Source organism: Anarhichas minor, unplaced genomic scaffold, assembly GCF_050575085.1.
Source record: "Anarhichas minor isolate MPS153535 unplaced genomic scaffold, ASM5057508v1 ptg000051l, whole genome shotgun sequence".
NCBI lineage: Eukaryota > Metazoa > Chordata > Actinopteri > Perciformes > Anarhichadidae > Anarhichas > Anarhichas minor.
This window is the reverse complement of record NW_027466497.1, coordinates 3894600-3919454: the sequence shown is the minus strand read 5'-3', so window position 1 is coordinate 3919454 and position 24855 is coordinate 3894600. Positions and strand designations below refer to the sequence as shown.

Sequence of the window (24855 nt, the reverse complement as noted above, 5' to 3'; positions counted from 1 at the left end):
GCATTAAAGCCTTCGGATCTGTACTGAAACTCCACATTGTCATCCATATAGATTCAAGAGCTACACGCATCTTCTCTTTATTTACATTCTCCCGTAATGGTCATGCTCATCTGCCCGGGCGACTCTACAGTGGTGTGTTGTAGAAACAGGGCAGAAAGTCAAAAGCAATGAAACTAAAAGAACGATGGAAGGAAACGATTCTCCACTAAAGAAATACGGGAATGTTTTAAGGGTTCAGAAAAATACAAAAAGTCAGGAAGAGTGACTTTAAGGGGATAGAGAAAGGTATATTTTCAAAAGAAAAGCAGCTAGCTCAATTTCCTTTCAAATCCAGAAACTGTTGTAGAAATCAAAGAATAAGGCTTTAAGCAAGTAGCATTTAAAGCTGAAGAGTGGGGGGAAAAACAGGAGAGAATTAAAGATTTGACCGAGGGAAGAGACGGGGGGAGTAGCAGGGCATTTCAGATGGAGAGGTATGGAAACTGAGACAAAGCAAAGACAGGACATAAATCAAGGTAATGCTACAGTGTGGCAAACAGCAAACGATACAACCAGGAAACAAAACAAAAGAGAAACAGAAATTAGTGTCAGGGGTGCCTTCGCTTTGGTCGAGGAGACTTGGAGAACCTGAAACCTTTCATTGCTTTCTGCTTTAGAAGAGAATATGATGCAACATGCAAAGATAAAAAAGTTATGCATAACAAAATCTAAGGAGTCACTCAAAACTGTGTCAGGAAACGCCCTTCTTCACGGGAAAGAGAGAGACTGAGATGAGCGAAAAAGAACTAAAGACCATAACAGCAATAAAAAGAAAGAGGACCTGTGTACAATGAGATTCATTTGCCTTTAAGAAGTTCATAGATGATGCTTTAATTAGCTTAAGTTGTTACCCCATCCCTAAATCTACAGGATGTATGATCCAAAGGAAATTAACCCTTAAATATAGTTTTAGTTTCCGATAGAAGCTGTCTCTCCTGTTGACTATTTCTTGTACAGAGCACAACTGTTCTGCTGCTTTTAGTGTTTAATTTCAATAGGACACTACACAGGACATTCCACAGTCAAACCACAAAGAGAAAACGTTCTGAAGTAGAGCTTCTGATCGCTGATGGCATCTCGGCTCATATCCCTATATATAGATTCTCCTAGGCCTAGTTCCAAAAGGAACGAAAGAACTCCTAACATCCTTTCTGACCTAAAATTGAAAGAACTCTGTGAACCAACTTCGTAGCGCCGAGAATGTAAAAAGTCAAAAGGTGAATTCAGTTTGTGTCCCAGTCCCAAATCCTAATCTCTCCTCCTGCCTCCTCTGCGTCTCCTGTTCATCATCTTTCCCTGTCTGTCCCTTTTTTCGCTGACCCATCTCTTCCGTCTCCACCGTGACGTCCTCCCTCTCCTCACCTTGTCGTCCTGTGAGTCTGGCTGCAGCAGGCTGTGCTGCTGGATGGCCATGGGTGGAGGCAGAGGCACCGAGTCGGCGCCCTCCTCGCCCTCCTCCTCTCCGCAGCTCTGCATGCCCGAAGAACTGGACTTGGACAGCGTGCCGCTCGACAAGCCCTCGTTACGAACCCTCTGCAGCACACACGGATGACAAAGTGGGCGATTACATCGCAATACTTTACACGAGAGAGGACGACATCGAGAGTGTCGAGTACCGTGTATCCACCCACCTCCTCCACCGTCTCGTCCTGAGGCGTAGCGGCACTGTCGTCCGAGTCTTTCTGCGAGCCCATCGTCATCTCCCCGCTCTTCCGCACGTCGCGGCTCTTCTTGTGCTTGTGGGCCAGCTTCTTCACGTGGCCGTCTGCCTTGCCGCTGCTTAGCCGACGCACCGGGCTGGTGAGCCACTTCCGCAGAGTGTTACCTTGGAAATAAACCGCACCAAACTCAGCTTGCTGCTCTGTGGAGGGCTATTTAAAGCCACACAGTAGAATAACAGCGGGAGGACAACCTCTTATCTGAAAGATCTACATAGCATTCAACAGTTAAAGGGCCACCAAGAAAAGAAAGGAATATTTTCACCTATACGTTGCCGTCAGACAGCCATTCTGACGTGGAACTGAGGCGGTTTATATCCAGCTATGCTCTCTCCAAAGCAACCAGACCCCATTAAGAAAAAACATTTATCTTTACCTCGCAGAACACAAGAGTTGCTGGTCCACCGCTGCTTCAATCGGTTAGTTTGTTTGTGTTCTTATGAGACTTGTAAAGGGTTAGCTCTGATTCACCAAGTCACACAATAACAAAAACTAATGTACCGATCGAGGCAGCGGTAGAGCAGTAACTCCCGTTTTCTGCGAGGTAAAATTGCCATTTTCGTCAAAGGAGTCTCGTGGCTTTGGTGAGAGCAGAGAAAACAGCTTCAGCTCCTCCTCGGAAACAGACTGTAAAGCTGTCTGACAGTACGGTAAACCAGTAAAAACAGTCTAAATATAGCAACACTTAGACTGATGTAGATTGTTTTAGATGGGTCTTTCTTTTAGGTGACAGAAGAAAAGCATACACCGACTATAAATAGTCCCTTTTTACTATAGAATAAAAAGTACGGTTCCACTAGTACTTGGTGGCTTAATGTGATACCTTTAGTTAGAACCAGCACTAGAACACCACACTCAAGAAGTGGTTTTACTTAACTTTGATAGTGCTCTAGTGGGAGTAACGTGTGCTGAAGAGTACAATTCTGCAGTTAGTGTGGCACAGGGGAGCATACCTGGTCGTTTAGGCCCTGGTGAGGTGTGGGAGCCGATGCCATGATGACCCGGCTGGAGCGTAGCGGACGACCCTGGCATGATGGAGTCATTGCTGCACACCGACAGAGTGTCTGTGAAACACAGAGCGGTGTTATGGTTTAAATTGTACGTTACGGTGCAGACACACACTCCGTCAAAACTGAGCATTCACGGCACATTCTCCACCTTTGTGGTTGTAAATGCCCTCCATCTCCATGGAGGACCGGGAATGGGCGATGCAGAGCATGGAGCAGGGCACCAGGCCCTCCAGGGCAGGGGAGCGGTCCGTGGTCCTGATCAGGCACCAGTCCGGCTTGTCGTGGCAGCGCTCCAGAACCTCCACCGTCTGGCCGCGCCGCACTGTCAGCTCGTTGCTGTTGCTGGCCATGAAGTCGTGTATCACCACGGTCAGCTCACAGCCACCGGAGAGCTGGGGGGGGGGGGGGGGAGAAAGGTTAACCACAACGACCTGGTTGGGGATGGTTCTTCTGACTGACGTTATCCGTGTGTGTGTGTGTGTGTGTGTGCTGGCTCACCTTGTCGCTGTCCAGTGTGTTCTGTGAAGTGCGGGATGCCAGAGAGATGGTGTCTGGCTGGCTGCTGCCTTCACCCTGACTGTCCAGGTCCTCTCCATCCCTGATAGACATAAATCAATGAAAGCCGTGAGCATGAGCGTCAGAGTGCACGCGATTGATTCGATTCCCTCTGAACATCTTAAACTGCAGGCTGTCACGTGTTTACCTTCCCCTTCCCTTGTGGTGCTTGGCTGTAGTTGTTTTGGGAATATGAATGGGCTCCTTGAGCGCTCCTCTCAGGTGAATGGTGCGCTCCTGGATCACCTCCCTGATGTGCTTGATCCAGTCCTGCTTGTTCTCAATGCTCGACGCCTGTTGTTGGGGAAATAATGGAACGAGTGTTCAAGAAGTCAAGAGGTTAGAGTCGTCAAGAAATTAACTCTCTTTGGAATTCGTGTTTCACACAAGTCTGAATTCACCTCTTGTCATCTCTTGACATCTCTTCCCAAACTATTTTGTCAGCTGTCCAATGAACTGTTCTTAAAGGAATACTTCCACTATGTAATAATATTACCATTTATATGCTCATATATATATTTTTATCGCATGCCTCTATAATGAACAAAGAATCAAAAAACTGAAAAATAGTAAATAGTAAGTAGTGAGCACACAACTGGATAAATGAGACGTAAACGGATGTTTCGATATAGTTTTTTGATTCTTCGTTCGGCCTTGCAGGCATGCGAGAAAAATACTATTTTCTTCGAGGATTGAAGGGAAGGTGATTGATATTCAAAAGGTCCTTTGGGGGGTGAAGTCTTCTTTTAAGCTATCGTTCAAGAAGAAGGGCGAGGATAAGAGGTGCTAAGACTTTGTGTTTCAGACTTGTGAGAAGTGGCTGAGGGCTGTGTGGTGGGACAGTTTGTACTCACCATTGCTCCGTGTTTGGATCCCTGACTTAGCTTTGAAATTTAAAATATAAAATAGAGAATTTCACTGGTTTGGTTTCAGAAGATCAACATGACATTTTCTTTTACGTTGACAAAAATGGTTTGACATGATAGAAACGCACAACACTGATAATTTGCCTTGACAGCAAACTGTAGGCTAATTAAATCTGTAGCACATTGTAATGGATGGTGTGTATGTGTGTGTGTGTGTGTGTGTGTGTGTGTAGTTAGTAATGAGACACACTTCATTTACAAGGCACATACCATATGACTGCTTCTCAGTGGTTAGTTTGGTGGTAAACATGTAATAAAGAGTTGTAACGCGCAGAATTAAAGTGTTAGGATTTTGGCTTCATGCTGTTCCAACAGCTGACACAAAATTTGAATCCGTCTGTGACAATATTCGACAGGAAAACACACAGAAGATGTTTTAAAAAACGGGGGCTCGAAAAATTCACACATAGCAGAAAATAAAGCGATGCCATATCTTGCTTCTACAAAAGGCGTCGAAATGATTAAAAAGCTTGTTTTTCTGGAGGAGAACGGTGGCTACTCGTCACTTTCACAAAGTGGCACAGAGCCAGGACGGCAGATTGTGGGCGATCAGGGGTTGAATCAGTGTCAGCAGCGTTGGTGGAAGCACGTCGGCCCACAGAGAGAATTAGAGACACAAACATCCACAGAAAACACAGCCCCAGGTATGCAGATGTGCCCGAGTTTGTTAACAGATGGAAACAAAGCAGAATCTAACCGGAGGACAGAGGCGGACAGAAAGAAGACGGAAATTAAGGAGACGGAAATGGAGTTTGTGACTACAGAAAGCTCCTCATGCAATCAAACGAGATGTCAGAGAACACAGGAAAGATTAGAACATAAGAAGAAAGGAGGCGGATGAATATGAAGAGAAAACTGAGTTAGACCGATTTTCCGATTTAGAAAGATTTTCCGACGCGTTTGTTTCCCAATCAGACATTGATCTGTCGGTGACATCCAACACACCGATATGGACGTTTGTTTGATTGCATATTTACTATACAGGAAAGACAGTAGTGGAAGAAGTATTTAGATCCATTACTGTAGTAAAAGTACTAATACCACACTGTGAAAATACTACTAGTCCACTACTAGTAAAAGTCCTGCATTCAAAACCTTCGTCCAGAAGTTTGATCAGGAAAATGTACTTAAAATATAAAAGGTAAAAGTATTGATTGTGCAGGAGAATGTTCCTCGTCAGTGTTTTACAATTTGATATGATGTTTTGGGATTAATGTTCCTGCTGCATTAATGTGTTTCTTGTATGTTACTGCTGTTGATGTTTCAGGCTACATTCGTAGATGTTTGACGAATGTAGGGCAGTAAAAAGAACATTTACCTCTGAGATGTAGTGGAGTAGAAGTATAGACGTAGCATGTGCTCAGATAAAGTACAAGTACCTAAAATATGTACTTAAGTACAATACTTGAGTAAATGTACTTAGTTAGATTGAGTACCTATAATCAATGATCATTTCTTTGGTTTCAAGACTTTTTGAGTTCCGTTTTAGAAAACCTATAGCGGTCGAACCCTTTAGAAGGAACAGAAGAGAGGAAGTGCGTTTTACCTTGAGCACAATCTTGTTGTCGGAAGTCGGGGTCCGTCCCACCCATAAAGCAAACTTGCAGGGGTCTCCTTCAACATGCTCCGTCACCCCCAACTCTGACGTCTGAGAAGAGAGAAGGACAACACGAGGAGATATCAGCAGTGGACCAGCTATTTGAAAAGCTCTCTCTCCAGATGAAGTGAGCCTCTTAAGTGTCGGGTCAATTAGATTTACTTGTATTTTGTAAAGTAGAAGTACTGCAGTTGCAGATATGAGGCATGGAGAAACATAAAAAAGGCTAATTATGTCATTTACCACTACAGACACTCAAAAGCCTGATAGGAGCTTAAAATGCAGTGTGAGACGCTGACGCGGAAAAACATGAAATCTCTAAAGCCGGTGTTTGGTTTGTTTGTTCTGGGCTACTGTAGAAACATGGCGGCCGGCTCATTCTAAGCTAACGAACACAACAAACGTCTTAATATCCGTCGTCTACTTACAAAGAGTTTGCTCTTGTAGATGTATTTGCTCCTGCCGTTCGAGTCCTTGACCTCCTTGCTGAAGATAAGAGACATCTCAAACAGGAAGAGGTGGCGTTCTCGACCCTTACGGATCAGAGTCTTTGGATCCCAGACCTGGAACGAATCCTGGAGAATGAGCTCTCCCTGGGATTCGATGTTTTCATCAAAACCTGGGAGAAGGAGGGGGATATTAGCATGAAAACAAAGAAACATGATGCCGGATTTATGAAGAGCTGTTATTTAATAGAAGATAAGCTTACTTTTAATACAACTGACAACATAAATAACAAGGAGTGTGTGTTAATCACCTTCCAGCATAGAGAGGTGCATTGCATCGTTGGCTTTCTTGGGAACACTGAGCATCACCTCCAGGCCATCTTTGATCTCTCCTTTACCTTCTTCACAGCAAGTCAGCAGCTCCTAACACACACACACACACACACACACACACACACACACACACACACACACACACACACACACACACACACACACACACACACACACACACACACACACACACACACACACACACAGAGAGAGAAATCAGGACAACAAGCATCTAATGGAGGCGGCCACCACGGCAGTGAGAATCGGTTGGGTGGGTTACCTTCAACAGGAGCTGGTACTTGGTGATTCTCTGCACGGGCTTGATCAGATAGGAAGAGATGGAGTTGGCCAGTCGGTGCCTCTGTTGAATTTCCTGCACGGAGAAGAACAGTAATGTGATCGCACGTAGCTGACAAGGACCATCCAAATGTATCAAGCGCAGGCGATAACTCACATCAAAGTAGTTCCCAGCATGCTCTAGGATGAGCTGGGTGGAGTCGGGTTTGTTCTTACAGTAGTTCACATACATCTGGAACTTATCAGCCTGGACGAAGAGAGGAATACGTGACGATTATTGCGACAATAACAAGCAATCGATCATATTTACAACCTACTACCTGTGAGCTAAATACATACGCTTTTATGTTGCTCCATTCCAGAAACAGTAAAGTGGCAATATAGAAGATTTCCATTTAAGTAAATGTTGTTTAAGTCACTATCGAGGTAACACAGTGGCGATTGCGTCTGTGGGAACATTCCCGGAAAACATGCAGACTCAAGTTACTGTTAACGCAAAGCTAATATTTCCTACTGCAGCATCTTCACATTAACCACAAGACTGTTATTATGAAACAGTCACAGGAAATGATGCGTGTTTGAGCTCGACACTGACCGCTATCGTTCATCAAAACAATCTTTTTGTGTATTTTTTGAGAGCGGATCAGATTGAAATACATACCCATGTGACAAAGCAATGCCCAACATCCTCTGGTAGCTGCTCATATTTCTCCAACTCTTTGAGAAAGATGCTGACAAAAAAAAGAGTGAGTGATTTAAAATGTGAGAGAAAGCAAAAAACACAAGAGCTTTAATAAATAAAAAGTGTTATTTCTACAACTCTTGTCTTCTTTGTCCTCTTTTTTCTACTCTGTGTAAACAGACAGTAGTTTCTGTCACATGACGAGTCGTTCATTCACGACTTCCCAGTTGCACTGAGGAGCGCAGAAGTTAATGTTGTTGTTTTTTGTTTGTTTGTTTTCCAGGATCTGGTCGGTGCAAAGCGTTTATTTTTGGAACATTTTTAATGAGTCATTTAGGATAAAGTGATTTTTTACGAAATATCACAAATTTAATCTTCAATTTGGTTACTTTTCCAGACCAAGGTGTTCGAGCAGAGGACTATCCGGCTATATTTGATTGTTTTTCAGTTTCTCGCTATAATACACACTGATTTAAAACCCTCTGGCGGGTTTTGGGGTCCCGAGAAATGATGAACTAAGACGCTGCTAAAAGATGTCACACCATTAATATTCATTTAAAACTAGCACCCTGTTATACTTGCAGATCTAGTTTAAACATTTGATTTTGAAGTCCTAAAAGGTCTTTCTTACTTATGGTGAAATTCATAGAGGTCCTGCATGTTTCCAAAGATGATGTGTTCCTTGTTGATGATTCCTGGAGGAATCTCCTCGACTCCACTGGTCATCTCCCACAGGTAGGTCTGCACAGAGAGAGGAAGCGAAATATTTAAAAAAAACTCCTCAAGAGGGTTTCTGATATATTTCCAAATTTTGTGTGAAAAGTTGTTGCACAACTCTGACAAGAAACAGTTTAATTTGTGGGATGTGAGACTGAACTCACATCCATGCACTCCCGCAGGTCTCGCACGTAGGTTTTTTCTGTCTGAATCAGCTCTGCCATGATGAACCTAGACACACACACACACAAAGACACACAATTAGCAATTGTCATACTGTCCTCATCTACAGAATGATAAATCACCATGCCAATAGCTCTCTTTCTGCTGCATCCATTTACCCTAATGCACAATGAAAGAGTTTCAGGCCATAAAACGTACGTGGTCCACGAGTGACCGCTCATGATTTGTGCTGCTCGTACAAAATGACAGTCTCTTTTTCCTGCGTACTACACGTCGACTCGTTTGCTCTCTTGCGGAGCTCGACTGTTGCGTCTAAACTTCTTGTGCTGGCTCAGCAAAGACGAGGCCGATGTCTGGAGGAGGAGGTTTGAATCCCGCAAACTCCATCATGTGCACACATTTACAATGAATTCACTCGTTTACTCGGAACCACTTACAACTACTAAGTAAGTCGGGGCTCGGTTTCGATACGACAGAGCAAGCACTAGTCCGCTCTGCTGCAGATTTTGGGCACTGAGCCACTCATTTAATTACACGTCCTTTGGAGCAATAAAACATATTTCCAACAACAGGGAAAATACTGTGAAAATGCTGACTCGCTACTATTTGTTTAGTCTGTAGGCATGACACGTACTGTTCAGAGGTTTTAGCTATGCGAGCCAAATGCTAAACAGTTTTATACAAGGCACAACCTTGTGCACCTCTCGTTAAATTATTCTGAACTAGCAATTCTATAACTTTTTTTATGCAAAACGTGAAAAAGCAAGTTCTTTTTCTGATGAAGTACGACACAAACAGGAAGTGGTGACATACTCCTTTCTGCGCGCCGACTTGCGTTTCTCCTCATTTAGCTCGTGAGCGGCATCCCGCAGCTTGACCTCTGACCCTGGAGCCGTGGCTGGGATGATGTCCAACTGCAGATCCTTACTCTGACGCAGACAAAGTAAAATATTGTGGTCATTTTAAGAGACGGACGGAATGTGAATTAGCTGATCTTCTACGTCTGTAATCGATCAAAACACATGACCACGTACTGCCTTGTTAGAGTCCGAGGAGATGCCCAGGGCTTTCTCCAGGCTGCAGCGGTACTTGTCCATGCGCAGCGAGAAGTCTCTGTAGCGCTTGTCCACGGCCGTCACCCATTTCTTGATCTCCCCAGCGTGACTGTGGCCTTTCTCGCAGAAGCCGTCAGCCAGCTGGATCAGCAGCTTCACACGCTCCTTAGTTTGCTGGAGGAGAAGAAGAAGAAGAAGAGAGTGTTATATGCACACGCTAGCATACACACTGTGACATGCGTGTGTGTGTGTTTGTGTGTGTGAGGCCAACCCTGGCTGTGATGTGGAAGTCCTCGTGCTCCTTCAGCAGCTCCTGGGTGTGGTGGATACTCGAGCCGGTGGAGGTGTGTGTGGACAGGTAAAACTCCCCAGTGTCGTGAATCCACTCCAGAGCCTGGAAACACACAGGATGCAGGTGTCGTCAGATCTCGTGACATTAGAGAGCAGTGTGAGTGTGTAGCTATACTCCTGCAGCTACACACAGTAAAAAGTGTATTGTCTTTACCTTAACTTAACTATTTGTTCGTGCGTTTCATTTACCTGTTTGGCACTGCGCTCAAACACCACATACTGCTGACACTGGTCCAGCCGTCGCTTCCTCATGGTCCAGAAGTGGAGAACCCGGTTCTCTCTCTGTAGCAGCTCATTCAGGATGTCTTAACACAACAGAAACAAAATTCAGGCATTCAACAACTAACTACGAAATGTAACTGAACACATTAAATAAAGTTCTGCATACTGGCAACATAACAGGAATCCAAATTTGTTAAGGAGCTTTTCTACCATTTGATATTCTAGCCAGAGCGGAGTTTTATTTAGATTTTTTTAATATCAAAAAGTAACTTTCTTGAACAAATCTTTATGTACACTGGTTTTGACATATCATATTCACCATTGTCAGTTATTTTACAACACGTACTTAAGTATTTTAGGGCTTCTGTGGTACTTTAGAGATCAGAAGGTCCAAACCGCTTCACTGAATACATCGTGAACCCACTAATGTATGTCGTTTGGAATAATTTGATGTAGAGTTATATATTTTCTTACACTAGAATGTAATTGTAATCGAACTGTCAGTGTTGGTTTGGTAAACTTGAAGGGTTGTTTACCCATTACTGTCTAATTCACCAGTTATCCATCACTCTTTACTCCGATACTTACTTTTAACCTGCTGTTCTGGTGCTTTGACGTGGCTCAGCATGCCGGGCATGTTGACGCTGTTCCTGTGCATGTACTTGAGGAAGACGTCTGCGTTTCGTCTCGCCAGAGTGCACGCCTGATGGAAGTATCATAAACACACACACACACACTGAGATCAGAGATGTAACCTGATACTATGTTCGGGGTTTGCTTTGATTTTGTTGTATGTTAACCTTGAGGAAGGCCTCCTTCTGCTCCAGGTGTTTACTGATCATGGGGCTGACGTGGTCCGTTTCACAGTTGGGTCCCAGTTTGTCGGCTCCTCCGCACCAGTCCTCCTCTCTCTTATATTCCTGCTCCAGGCTCTCCAACACACTGCAGACCTGAAGGGACAGCCACACTTAGTCTCGGGAAAACACTGACGTTTCAGCAGAAGTCTTGAGGAGTAGTTCAAATGAATGCTGGACCCTCCGTGGGGTCTCCTACCTGTTCAGAGGTCTTGTAAAAGGCCACCGACGCATTGACCAGCTTGAGTCGGTCCTCCATTTTCAGCATGAGCTGCTGCCAGTGGGAGGCCACGCTCTCTGCACAGTCTCTGATCAGGTCCATGTCATAGTGGTTTGCCTGGAGCAGAGCCTCCGCCTTCTGCTGAACCTGCAGGGCACTCTGGTGAGTTTTCTGCAAAGAAGGAAGAGGTGGAGAAAGTGTGGGGTTAGAATGACCTCAAATTATGAGCAACTAACTATGTCAAAGCTACCTTCAGAGTGTGGACAGAATACATAACGGAGGGTGAAATCGATGGGATAAACAAACAGTGTCGCACCTCAATGGCGTGTTGAAACTGTTCATGCTCTCTCTGCAGCTGTTCAGCTTCCTGTAAGGAGCTGGCTGTTATTAGACCAGCGTTCAGCATCGACTCGCCGTTTCGAATCCAACCCAGAACCTAAAAAAAAAAAAAAAAAAAAAAAAAAAAAGGAAAGCTGTGATCAAAGGTCTTGTGGACATCCTGGTATATTGTAGTTGCAAAACGTTGGCCTGCAGATGGTGCCTTGTCGCAGTTTCAAGACTGTTTGTGCTACCTGTTTGACTTCAGCCTGCAGGTGTCTCAGCTGGACGCACTGCTCCAGGTGCCTGCGGTGCTGCTCGGCTGCCAAGTCCAGTTCTTGCTGCTTCTCGTGGAGAAACTCCAGCAGGTCCTGAACCCGTGTAGCCATGTCGACGTCCCGGTCACACAGCAGCTCCACGCCTAAAAGGCAAGTCACACGTTAAGAGTTTGGATGGATCGCAACAGACCCGAAGGACCTGAAGTTCTGCCTGCGATTGTAATCAACTTTCAATACTTTTATCCCTGACAGTCTTAATTATTACTCTCATTCGTATTAGTCCTGTAAAGCAACATATTATCAGTATGTTTCAATAATACGCGTGACATGATGTAACCATTCTTTGTGCTGTTTCAGAGAGCACCTATTAGCATGTGAGATCACAGGTGAGTTATTATGGTTAGTGAGTGGGTGCCTCTCATCACAAACGCTGACCGAATCTGACCCGAGACACCTACACAGCATCAATATTAAACTAATGTAGCCAACACAGAAATCTGTGCAGCAACAGTGAACAGGAGCTCTATCCTCCTTTCACCCTCAGCTGCATGATGACTGATGTCTGATGTGGCAACCGGGTGACAGTCAAACATCTCTTCACTTCTGCTTTACAGCGTTTGAGATTTAATAGCTTATAATGGCCGCTTCACAGGAGGACAGATTCAGAAAAGTAGCGTGTTTTCAGATTTCAGAAGCCTGATTGTTTTTGGTTCAAAGATGCCATGGTGCTGTATATGCAGTACAGACTGGGTGGTGTTCTCACCAGAGGCCTGGACTTCGTTGACGTACTGCAGCAGCTCCTGGCCCTGGTGGATGACATCGAAGGTGAGGTTGTTCATGGTCAGGGCTTTGTCGGCGTGGTGCTGCAGCCTCTGCTCGGCCAGCGTCAGGTCCTCTGTGTCAAACTCAGTCATCTCACCCGTCAGCTCCTCGTTCCACGACTCCAGGTCAGAGATGATCTGAGGAAGATCAACAAGATTCCACTTTTCAGAGGCCACAAACACCATGACAGTGTTTTTACAATGCTCAAAGGCTATTGACTGAGACTGTAGCACAAAGAAATGTTATGGTATTGTATTTAATGGTATTCTTAAAATGTCTTTGTTTTACTTTACAAACAGCAGAAACAGTCACGCCCCCTCTCCTCCCAAGCAGACTCACGTCAATGGCATCCCTCTCGAAGATGCGGAGCTGCAGGAAGAGCTCCAGTTTGATCTTCCTCTCCTGGAAGAGCTCCTCCATCTGGGCCTGGGCCTCGTCCAGCTGCTGCAGGACGCTCTCAATGTGGTTGATGGAGCTGTTGTGGGGAGTCTTGTTGCTGGAGATGGCCGAGTCCCTGGAACAGACACACGCAATTAAGCAATAAGCTACGAGAAGCAGCGCTGTGCACTTAAAAGAACAGCTATAAAGACACAGTTGGGCTCAACGCCAAACTGTGTCTTTATAGCTGTTCTAGAAACTGCTGCAGAGCACCGCCTGCAGCAGCGTATTCAGCTGTAATACCGCAAAGCAGCTCAAAAGTTGAAAAGTAAAACGTTAATTTAAATTGTGGAAAGTTCTGCCTGAAAACAGTTTTACCTTAGAAATTTCATTTTCAAGACTGCATTTTGTGGACTGACTTTTTATGTTTCGATTTCTTTGTTCCCCTTTTTAAATTTATCTAACAATAAACATCACTAGACTCAAGTCCCACACTTTGTTTAACATCCTGCCGTCTTGAATGTTTTTTATTTACATGTGTTAAACAGGGAAATAACACCAAATGCATAAAGAAGGTAGAAGTGAACAGAGTATAGAAAAGAATGCATCAAATATTATTGATGAAAATTAATGAATCCAATTTTGTCAAGTTTTGGTTGACTAAAATTCTGGCCATTTTAGTCCCATCAGTCTTAAAAGTCTCAAATATTTTGTCAACAAAAATAGACATTTTTTTCAAATATTTATTTAAAATTGCATGTTGATCATGTCACAGTTGGGGTCTAATTGACATCAATGCCTCTGTCCAGTATTTTCTTTTCCGGATATTAGATCTTTTTGTTGCACCAGAATAATTCCACACTAAAAAGATTTACTCAGATAACCTGCGTTACATGGATCAGTAATGCGTCGAGAGCGTCCGATATACAACGACAGTTTAACACCGGTGAACTCAATGTGGACCGCACATCGAGTGGGAAAGTGAAAAACGGGTCATACAGATTGTGAATCATCAATGTGACAGATGCACACATGTGTGATGCATGAACACACAGACACCAGTGAGTTAACGAGAGGACGAATGTGAGTCAGCAAAGACAGCGGAGGGCAGACGGATGCTGATTGGCTTCAGGTTGATTATCCAGCGTGAAAGATACACTCCAACACTCAAATGCAAATCCATGAACGCACGTGTGCGCACAAACAGCACAGAGTCACACAACACACACACACACACACACACTCCTACACACACGCAAAAGGTGTATAGAGTTACAGTTGCCTCCCGGGGAGACTGCCACACAATTAGACACACGCTTATAAAAGCAGACTTATGTAAGAATCCCCTGTGGAGCCAACACATCAGGGAGAAAGGGGTGGCGAGAGAGAGAGAGAGAGAGAGAGAGAGAGAGAGAGAGAGAAAAGGGGGGTGGATGAAGAGGGAGGAAGAAGAGGGACTGGTATCTGTGTAAAAATAGAGTTGGAGAAGGAGGGTCAACTGCATCCACCTCTCAAACACCTCCTACAATCGTCTCAGCTTTTCTTTTTTTGATTTTCATGCATCTCAATGCTGTCTTTTTAAAATGACACTGACTATTTGTTGCCTGTAATTCACATATTCCCTTCGCACACATTTCAATTAAAAATGTCTTAACCACGCTGCCAAAGCTCTATTGAGCAAAAGAGAAGAGGAGACCATTATGTAAGTGGACCTAAAAACGGTTTTGCGCTGTTTATTTTTTACATTTGTATCGTCCTTTATAGATCTTCTTGACTGCCGGCCCAAATCAGGTTTTTTGGAGGCATATCCAGATTGTATCTCGGTTTATTTTACTATGTCTGGACGGCAAAAAAGCGAGGATTTCTACAGATGCGGGCGGCTTCATCTGGGCGCTCTGGCTGCTGAAAATGGATTCAAAACTGTGGAAGTGCTGAGCAGAATCCATAACGCTACTATTAGAGCGCTACGTAGCACAACAGAGGAGACAGACACCAAAATAAATAGTCTGCTGGCTCTTTCACTTCATGCTGCTTCCTCCTAACATTGCAATGTAAACCAGCCTCCTCCGTCGCCGAGTTTGTCTGGTGCGATGGAGGTGTCCTGCACCGCGACTTCACACAGTGTTTTTGTTCCAATGCGTCCTCGTTGGAAAGCTGCATCGCGTAGCTACGCAATGGCACCATGTTTGGACACACAAATCCGATCCGATCACTTGCAAATAACAGTGCGTCAGTCTGTTAAAGAAATTATTTGAGATACAAATCTGTCTTGCCTGCAGCGTGAACGTGGCCTACTTGGCCCGGAGGGTTACTGCAGCATTTGTGGGCATACTGCAGCATGTGCACCGTTATGTTGTTGCTTGGTTGTCTCTCTTAATATATTAGTGGTTTACAGAATTAGTTTATCGGTTTTACTCTCTAGTTGCCTGATTCAACCGATACTCGTTTTACAGATTTGCCTTTGGATTCACATTAGAACTGAAGGTTAGGCTGATTTCAGATCACTGTCAGAAGGGGAGTACTATTGTTAGTTTTGTTGTTCATATCTACTAATTTGTAAGTTTATATGTAGTTTAGTTACTCTTCTAGATTTAAAATGCAGTCTGTTATTGTACAGAGAAGAAGAATGCATGTGTCCTCTGTTAAAACAATAAAAGAAGACATACAGAACCATATGGCTGACGAGATATCTTAGCAGCTTCATAAAAAATTTAAAATAAGCCAGACGTGGCAGTGGATCATATCTCAATAGACTTCTTCTATGCGACACATTTAATTTCTAGTCCGGCGCATTAACCTCTACCTGAGCTGCTGGATGAGATCCTCTCCCTCCTTGATGACGTTGACGGTGACCTGCAGCGTGGTCTGCTGCTGCTGGCCGAAGCGTTTGATCAGATCCTGGACGGCCTCCACCGACTCGGCGTAAACGTCGTCCAGCAGCTCCTTCTGGAGCTCCTCCAGCCACGTCCACAGCTACGGGAGGACATGCATTGGTGTGATTGCATATTGTTTTACAACACAAGAGTGTTCTTATACTACGCTTTGAGGCTGACTTATGAAAACACACATTGTTTGATGGACTTGCACTGAAGCACCTCTTACAATCCTCACTCTGGTCACAGAACACACTCACTGTGGTCACACCCTAACACGCAAACAATCGGCAACACAAATTTGCCGTCACTTTTGCAATTACCAAAGCTGTTTAACGACACTCACAGAGGACAGGTCAGTGACTGCCATCAAGCCTAATCTCAACATTCACCTAACTCCATGCTATTTCTAACCTTTTCCCCTAAACTGTCCTTGTTTACGAGGTGAGGCCTGCGAAATGTCCACCTCTATGTGACTAACTGTACAAAAAGCAAAACAACACACACACATATTGGCATTTGATCTGATAATTACTTCCCTCTTGCTCAAAGAGCACTGTGAAAGCTCTCATCCACACAAACACACAGCCCACCATCCACTTCAGCATTACGTCATCCTCCCTGCCTACCTCTTTGACGTGCGTGTGGAAGGCGACAGACATGTCCAGCAGGACTTTGCGCTGCTCCACGCGGCGAACAAAGTCTTGGATTCTGTCCTCGAGCTGGTGGGCGGCCTGGTAGATCTCCTCTGGGTCGCACTCTCCCGTCTGGGCCAGCTGCTCGGCCGCCTCCAGCAGCTTGTCTGCATTGGTGTATGTATTCTACACCGATAGAGAGAGAGAGAGAGAGGTGGATTAACCCGAGGCGACGGTATAATACAAGTAAAGCATATTTTGAAGACGAGCAGAGAGAGGACACAGGATATGTAGGAGACCTTTTCACTGATAGAGTCAGTGTGATAGTAGAGTTACACAGAGATAACTAGTGAACTAGGAAATGGAGACAGAGAGTGGCTGAAGGTGGTGTAAAGAGGAAGAAGATAGACGCTACAGAAACAAATGACCACATTGAGGTGGGATATCAGTTAAAGCTGATCACAGCTGCCATGCTGGGCAAGTATTCTACACAATTGTGTCAGTTTTATTCAGTGGTGGAGGGAGATCCTTTACTTATGTAAAGTGCCTAAAATTTCTTATCGATAAGAGAATTCGACAACTTTTTTACGCTAATCACACATTTACAGGACGTTTAGTGGGAACAGCTGCGTTAAAAGTGTTAAAGCCAGATGTGATATTTTGGGATAAAGCTTTACGCTAAAACCTACTGTAACGTAGCATAAATTAATAAGAGTCATTACGTATTGTCTGTTATACAGAAATATCTATGTTAAGTTTGCTGACATAAGCAAGCTTTAGCTAGCCAATAAGCTTTAGCTAATTAATTTAGGCAACTACTCATACCAAAGCCAAACCCCGGGGTGTATTGAATTCAGCAAGGGAGTGTCTTATTAACATAACACGACACTTAAAGGAACAAAAACACAATTTCATAGCAGATGTTACAGTTTACTTACTTGTAGCTGTGTAACTGGTGACTATGTGCTATTTTACCATTAGGGAATACATCCGTCAACTCAGTGGTATTGGCTTAAACCTGGTGGAGGGGGAGAGTTACAGAAACAGAACCGGGCTACCTGTGCCACTTCCTCAAAGTCCTCGTGTCGTTTCTGTAGCGCTCGGGCTCGGTGGAGGGACTTCCCTACACCTGTGTGTTTGCTGAGGAAGGCCTCGCCGTGGTTTTCGATCCAGTCCAGCACCTGTGCAGAGAGACCACACGACCATAAAGTGAAACAGTTCACTCGGAAATAGGCAACCACCGGGGGGCGCTCTAAGGCGGTAGAGTAAGACACACGAGTGTGGAACGTAATCAAGCGAGTGTGTAAGAGAAGAGTGATGACAGAAATAAAGATCAGCGTCGTACGAGGCTCTGCACCGAGCAGCTCGTTTTCACACTCCTCTCCCTGCATTCCGTCCTTCACAGGGTTAATGGATGAACGCTGCATCTGCATGGACATATGACCCAATTCAGTTGCCATAGCAACAGTTGCCATGTCAACACACTCAGGAATGCCCCGTGATTTTTTTTTTGGGGGACGGCATGCTCCTGTATTATCATATTGGGACTATTTGATGATGGCAGGCTCGCTGTACTCCTTTTCGAGCCTTTATTCTGTTATTCTGCAGAGAACACTTACATTTCAGCCATTTGTTTATCTTTCCTTTCCACTGAACCACATGATGAGTGAAGACACGACGTTCCAGCGACTTTTTCAAGGACATTATGATGGGAAACATGGCTGCTGCTGGGATCAAACCCCTCTATTAAGAGTAGAACGCTTCTAACCAGTAGGCTACCCTGCTATTTTCAAATTACTGTCTAACCCTCTCAATCTTATACTGAAAAAAACTAAGTTTGGTCCTGGAAGTACCACGTTTGAACATTTTGTGTGCACGCATATATAAACACAAACATATATACAATATGTGTAGGTGTGTCTGCGTGTATTGACCTGTTGGACGTCCTGTTGAAAGACACAGAGCTGCAGACGTTGGTGCAGCCGCACTTTGCGGTGTTGCCAGATGTTTTCCAGCTGTCTCTGGTGATGCAGCACCTCGTGGATGATGTCCAGGACGTGGTGCACAGCCTTGGAGTAGTTTGCCGATGCCGTCAGTGAATCAGCACTGCCCGGGGTCAACGGCCGCTGCAGCTTGTCCAACAGGGCTTTGCCATCTTGGCTCACCTGAGGAGGAGGTAGAAAATGAAGTGTTTACCCACAACTACTATGCACAACAATTAAAGAAAGAGAAAAGCATGAACAATGAAAATACAAGTCCAAAAGTATTCTGGTGTAAATATGATTTGTATGTGACTTGACCTAGAAATATAAACATCATCTAAATACCAACAGCCAGCAAGCTGTGTGGATGATTGCCGGAGAAAGCACTCTTCTGATGTCACAATTAGAAACTCAAAGAGGGAAATGATAAATTAAAGAGCCACAAAGGAGGAATTAGTGAGAAACTGTGGTTTTCGCACTGTACAGTTGCAATTCCTTTTATATTTGTCAGTGTGATCACTCACCAGGGAGGCAAATGAGGGGGTCGAAAACAGTTAGTAAAACTACCAATTGTTGACAGTCAGTGTGTGTGTGCGCATATGTGCATGCTAGATAATGTTATGTACATGCACAATATACCATGAATCAAAAGACTTATCTTCAAACTATATCTGTGTTTATATATACGTACTTTTCTTTCAACATGAACTCGTAAAAAGTTGTTCACAAAATGAAATATTAACAGAGTACAAGCAGTAGTTTATTCTAAATCACATTGAAGTACAGCGTAGTACTGTGCAGACTTTAGCTGGAAAGTTAAATGTATGATAATATATATATATATATATATATATATATATATATATATATATATATATATATATATATATATATATATATATATATATATATATATATATATATATATATATATATATATATATATATATATATATATATATAAACAATAGCTATAGTTTTTACTTCATCCAACAAAATTAAATTCTACCCAAGACAATACGAGAGCTGCATTTTCCAGAGTTTGTGAGAGTGAACTTAATTTCGGTTATTGTATTGTTATTGTGACTTATGTTCTAATAACACAATAAATCTAATTGTGACTTTTGTTCACTGAAACAGAAATAACAAGGATATTGCTGCCAAATATACAGCCCATGGTAAAGTAAATTTATTTTAGATTTCCTTGCCGTTACCTCGGAGTAGGCAGCAGTGATGTGTTCATACAGGCCTTGGTGGTGGTGGATGGCGTCTTCAAGGTCTTGCAGCTCGGAGGGCAAATCGACCTCGCCGCACACCTTACACCACGAGTCCACGTTGCCCATGTACTGCGGGGGAAGAAACGCACACTTACACAAACTGACACTCGGATGTAAAGCATGTCACATGAGACATGGCATGAAACAGAGGAGGTGTTTACATGCTTGTGCTCCTCACTTGAGTCACGTGTAAGTCAGACATACCAGACTATTAGGATGCAGAAATGTCCTTATGTCTGAGTTTTTCTCAGAAGAATTATACACGGCTGAGTGTGCTGATCCCAGAAGTTTCAGTACTCCCCAGTGGGAGGGGAGGAAAACAAAACAATCAACGAGGCTGGCCTCAAAGAAATATCACACGTTGAAGGGATCTAATTATTCCCTATCAATCATCTCTCCCATGATAATTAGAGAAAGGTACATAAGTTGAACAAAGATTTAAAATGAGCCTCTCGGTATGTGCGGAGGCGAAAAAGTTGGGGTGAAACCTCTCGGGGGGAAAAAAAAGAAGCATTTTCTATTTCAGCTCACAAGCATGAAAGGCTGGTCTGATGACGGCGATATTCCAGGTCGGAAAAGTCGTACCACCCATGCTCCCTGGTTGGGATTCTGCTCGTGTGCTTTTTCGGGCCGTGAATCGTTCCATAGTGGCTCGACTAATGAGCGCAGACAGAAATAGCAGCCGGAAACAAACGCCGCACTTACATTCTGCATTTGTGTATGTAAATATATGTTAATGTGATGCATATGTTGTGCTTTATAGATTTAATGAGGCCGAATGAGAATTCTTACGTCCCAGAAGGTGTGTGCACAGGTGTCCCATGAGCATCCATTGAGATACTGAAGGCCAACACCTCACCTGGTTCCAAAGGTGCATTAATGTGAGTTTTGCTGAATTCAGCTACCACTCTACCTGACTTAATGGAATAGTTCAAGCATTTTGGGAATTATGTTTATCTGCGTTCTTAGACGAGAAGATCAACAACACAAATATGAAGCTACAGCTGCTTAGCTGAGTTTAGGACTACTCTTTAACGGAGCGCAGCTACTTCCTAAAGCCCTGCTGTCAACGTAAACACTGCTCTGTCTGGTCAAGGGCTGGAAAAATGTTCTACATTCTTGCAAACTTGGAGACAAAACATCATTTTTAAAAGGGAAAAAAACTGGTTTTGAGCTTTTCAAATGAGTGAGAAGAGATTGAATATATTTCAGTTTGGAAAAGGTTATTCACACAAAACATCAGGGCTCAGGGACATCTTGTAGATTAATCAATTAACTAAATATTCCCCAGATGAATCAGTAATTACAATAAGCTTTAGTGTCATTTGTAAGCGCCATTTTCAACTCGCCTGGTCACATTTCTGGTGGAAGCTGGCTGACATCTCCAACAGCGTGCTGCGTTCATCCAGTGCCGCGGCGAATGCCTTCCACTCTTGCTCCAGCTGGCTTGAGATCTGCTTGATCTGCTGCGAGGCGTAGTGACCCGACTCCAGCAGCCGGTTGCCCACTGACATGATGCGGTTGATATTCACGTACACGTTCTGCACAGCCGGACAGGGAGAGAGGGGGAAGAGCTGGTTAAACAGAGCGCTGTGGGTAAAGTAAGCGCCTAACATGAAGAAAAGAGCACTTTAAGCGCCGCAATTGTCGCCATCGTTTCTCACACATGGACAGTAACTCTAGCGGCTAGATTGATTCCTCCTCTCAGTGGTTTCATAATGGTTGCGTAAGGCCGACTGTGGATAAAGAACAGAATTACCTAATACCTGGTTGTGCTGCTGCTGACTCGCAGAAGACGTGTGAGAGCACACAAGCACAGGCTGCTCCAGTCAATCACAGCACGAGAGGCCGAGTTCAATAAATATATGATTATGGAGCGCAGGGCGCGGACTTGATAGTCCAAGTGGGCGGAAAAGCATTACCTCCTGCTGCGAATAAGTGTGTGTGTGTGTGTGTGTGTGTGTCTTACCATGCAGTTCATAGCGAAGTGGTTGTGCTGGGTTTGCAGCTCTATGGCGTGGGGGTGGTTGTTGCCAATCTCTGTGTAGCCTGCCAGGAACAAACCCTTGTTGTGCATGATCCAGTCAAACATCTGAAGCACGGGGAATGACAGAACAGACACACACACACACACACACACACACAAGGTACAGGTTCAACATTAACTTTTGACAGATCATTGCAACAGCAGGTTAAAAACAAACAGCTGGCACTTAGCCGTGTGGGTAGACCTGAGTGTGTTTGTGTTCTGCTGCAGTGTGCGGATAAGTTGTCATCTTTCCAGGCCAGAACACAGAGCAATGGACTGCCTCTATGAAGAGTATCCTCTCAGGCTCTCCGAGAGAACAAACTTGTGGCCTATGGTGTCCTAGCAACAAGCTCCTACGACTGCAGCGTATCCAAGACTGCAGCTCTCTCTCTCTGTTGCTGCAACCTGCTATCTTATTCCACTCACTCAAACTTGAATTTCTCCTCCTGTCTCTTTCTATTTTGTGCTGCAGCTGTCATCACCGGAGCTGTCTGGGTGGCAGCCAGAGCAGGTGGCTTTGTACCTGCAGAAGCTCACCTCCACCTTCCAGTCTCTCATCCTGAGATTTGGTGCCGGGTGCAAAGCCCCGTTTTTTTACTCCCGGTATATTTGTGGGATAAAGTTTAAGCCACTGTTTAAGGGCATGGATTCATGAGCTCTGCACACACACACGGCATGAATCAATGCCTCTCTGTGGGTGTAATTAAGATTTTGATTATGTTGGCAGTTGTCTGCCCTACAGTGATGGTTATAGATTACTGCTACATCACTGCTCATGCTAAGTGACACCCCCCCGACTCCCAGCATCCACCGACCTTCTCCGCGTCCTGTTCGAACAGGCGGAGCTGGAAGCACTGATCCAGCTGGAGCTTTCGGACGTGCCAGGCCTGGTGGAGGTGCTGCCGGGTGGAGTGCAGTTTGTCCAGCAGCTGGGTGACCCGTGGCACCAGGCCCTGGGTGTCAGCGTTGCACATCCCGCCGCTGCTACTGCTGCTGCTGCCGCCGCTGCCGCCGCTGCTGCCGTTACGGTTGGAGAACGACTCGCTGCTCTGGATTCTCTGGAGCAACCTGGAGATGGATTTAATACGCGATATATAATGTCAAGGCTGTGATTTGCTTTAATTGCTGAGCAAAGCTTCGCATTTGTGTGAAATAAATGTTATGTGAGAAACATTTGATTGGCACAGATAAACTCAAACAAAAACACAATAAAAAAAAAAGAAATGCTGATGTTGTATTTAGATTCAAGCATGATAGGAAGTGTATTCAGTGTTTAGAGTAGCTTTGAGCAACTACACTCGAAAGTGAGGTGAAAAGTCTGCCATCATAGTGAGGGAGGGGACACAATAACATCTAATATGGGGATAACGACCAAGCAGATAGGAAAAGCATTTGGAAGGTGATGCTTTCCAGCTTTTGCCCTGCTGTTCAGTCATAACTCAAGCCTACCTCTGTCCCTCAGTGTCCAGCTCCTCTATCGGGGCTTTTATGACTTTCTTCTTCAGCGCGGCGTGTTCTTCTATCATCCGCCTGGCTCCTTCCAGATCTTGGGGAAAGTCTTTCCTTGACACGGTTTCTTGCATCTCCTCTAGTCGAGACAACATCTGGGTGGCGTGACCGGAGAACTCCTCAAACGCCACACGCACCTTTATAGAAAAAGAAAAAACAGAGCAAAACATCTGAGTGAGGGACTGTAAGTAACTCTGATTATCAGGACAGCACTACTGGATTTGAAAGCCATTGTTTTAGAGATTTCAAGATCGATTTTTGGATCAGTCAGACAGGATGCGAGGGCCGATCTCACCTCTATCCACTCTTCATGGTTGTAGTCCAGGCTGCCGTCGAAGTCCGCCGTCAGTTGGGACGGGTCGACGACCTTCGTCAGGCCCTCTAGTGACACCATGGTGGTCTGGAGAGCAAAGGTGGAGGAAAACGAAGGGGAGACAGAGAGAGAGAGAGAGAGAGAGAGAGAGAGAGAGAGAGAGAGAGAGAGAGAGAGAGAGAGAGAGAGAGAGATTGAAAGGGGTTTAGGTAGATTTAGTCAATTGAGTGCAAAATGCTTCTAATCTCTCCGCTCTTCTCAATGCATTTCTTTAATGCCTTCTTGTGTTTAAGATTTTGATTGTAAGAGGTTACAATCGGCATTCATTCCCGGGACAAATGACTGCAGTAGTGACAGGTATTTATCGGCTCCAGCTCCGATCGGCAGTGATGGAAACATGACACCACGACTGGACACGCTAATTTTCGTCCATTTCATATATATATATATAAATATATATATAAAAAACCTGCATATACTTGCTAATGTTGGTGGGAAAGGATGTTGGAGAAGACATGACCAGCTCCTAGTTCCCAAAACTTAGCAACACAGTGTTTGTTACTGACAGCAGAGCTGCAGGGATGTGATTTTTAGAGAAAGCCATGTAATGAATAACTTAATACATCAATGGCATGACTTAATCAAATGTTATCCTCTTCATGCTGCCATTCAGCACACTGCAGCTTTACGATGCCATGGAACATGATCAAACTGAGCCTCCCAAAAACCTGTATTTAACAGCATCCGCATCTAGCGCAGACCAAAAAGGCTTTTGCACACATGACATGTTGTCTTTTGTGACTTCTAAAACTCAGAGTGCGACACTCAAAACACCTTGGCGCACTCGTTTTTTCCGCCTCTGGTCGTCATCTGGTTGTCATTTTAGAGTGACCCCATCTCCCCTCAGCGCAACAATTGCATATTACAAGATCAGTTTCAGAGATACAGTAAGGAAATGTCTCCCTGTTTGCTTTCTGTGCCTCTGTGTTTCTGCGAAGCCACCTCCGCACAACACCCCCACACACATGGCCAGAGATGGATGGAGACAGAACGACAGCTCGATAGCTTTGTGTGAGCCAAACAATGCAGAGACACACTGGTGTGTCCTTGGGTGAAAAAGCAGAGCGGCTCTTGACAGGGCAAAATCCTGATATGGCTATGTCCCCTATTGTTCAAGTTAATTGATTTGAACTCTGTTGAATGGTGAGAGGGAGAATCAGTCAGGGCTATTGGGTT

At 44.4% G+C, this 24855-nt stretch overlaps 1 protein-coding gene across 6 annotated transcripts in view; it reads right to left on the bottom strand.

Moving 5' to 3' along the window:
• The window catches only part of LOC142972093 (triple functional domain protein), a 70928-nt gene that overhangs the window by 11504 nt on the left and 34569 nt on the right, over positions 1 to 24855 (bottom strand). For 4 of the 6 annotated variants that reach the window (XM_076112893.1, XM_076112894.1, XM_076112897.1 and 1 more), the window contains exons 6-41: positions 23602 to 23706; positions 23247 to 23443; positions 22613 to 22865; positions 21738 to 21860; positions 21118 to 21309; positions 19706 to 19837; positions 18444 to 18674; positions 17568 to 17690; positions 16504 to 16695; positions 15805 to 15974; positions 12963 to 13137; positions 12565 to 12760; positions 11778 to 11944; positions 11522 to 11641; positions 11185 to 11376; positions 10932 to 11081; positions 10720 to 10834; positions 10099 to 10214; positions 9830 to 9952; positions 9538 to 9732; positions 9317 to 9432; positions 8485 to 8551; positions 8235 to 8344; positions 7583 to 7652; positions 7079 to 7168; positions 6905 to 6997; positions 6603 to 6714; positions 6274 to 6464; positions 5795 to 5896; positions 4177 to 4206; positions 3471 to 3616; positions 3266 to 3365; positions 2916 to 3159; positions 2711 to 2821; positions 1671 to 1864; positions 1402 to 1572 (exon numbers count right to left, since the gene is read on the bottom strand). In XM_076112893.1, the coding sequence (XP_075969008.1) occupies positions 1402 to 1572; positions 1671 to 1864; positions 2711 to 2821; positions 2916 to 3159; positions 3266 to 3365; positions 3471 to 3616; positions 4177 to 4206; positions 5795 to 5896; positions 6274 to 6464; positions 6603 to 6714; positions 6905 to 6997; positions 7079 to 7168; positions 7583 to 7652; positions 8235 to 8344; positions 8485 to 8551; positions 9317 to 9432; positions 9538 to 9732; positions 9830 to 9952; positions 10099 to 10214; positions 10720 to 10834; positions 10932 to 11081; positions 11185 to 11376; positions 11522 to 11641; positions 11778 to 11944; positions 12565 to 12760; positions 12963 to 13137; positions 15805 to 15974; positions 16504 to 16695; positions 17568 to 17690; positions 18444 to 18674; positions 19706 to 19837; positions 21118 to 21309; positions 21738 to 21860; positions 22613 to 22865; positions 23247 to 23443; positions 23602 to 23706 (5214 nt within the window). The remainder of the gene's footprint in view (positions 1 to 1401; positions 1573 to 1670; positions 1865 to 2710; positions 2822 to 2915; positions 3160 to 3265; positions 3366 to 3470; positions 3617 to 4176; positions 4207 to 5794; positions 5897 to 6273; positions 6465 to 6602; positions 6715 to 6904; positions 6998 to 7078; positions 7169 to 7582; positions 7653 to 8234; positions 8345 to 8484; positions 8552 to 9316; positions 9433 to 9537; positions 9733 to 9829; positions 9953 to 10098; positions 10215 to 10719; positions 10835 to 10931; positions 11082 to 11184; positions 11377 to 11521; positions 11642 to 11777; positions 11945 to 12564; positions 12761 to 12962; positions 13138 to 15804; positions 15975 to 16503; positions 16696 to 17567; positions 17691 to 18443; positions 18675 to 19705; positions 19838 to 21117; positions 21310 to 21737; positions 21861 to 22612; positions 22866 to 23246; positions 23444 to 23601; positions 23707 to 24855) is intronic. The other 2 variants (XM_076112898.1, XM_076112896.1) reach the window with 1 other exon arrangement.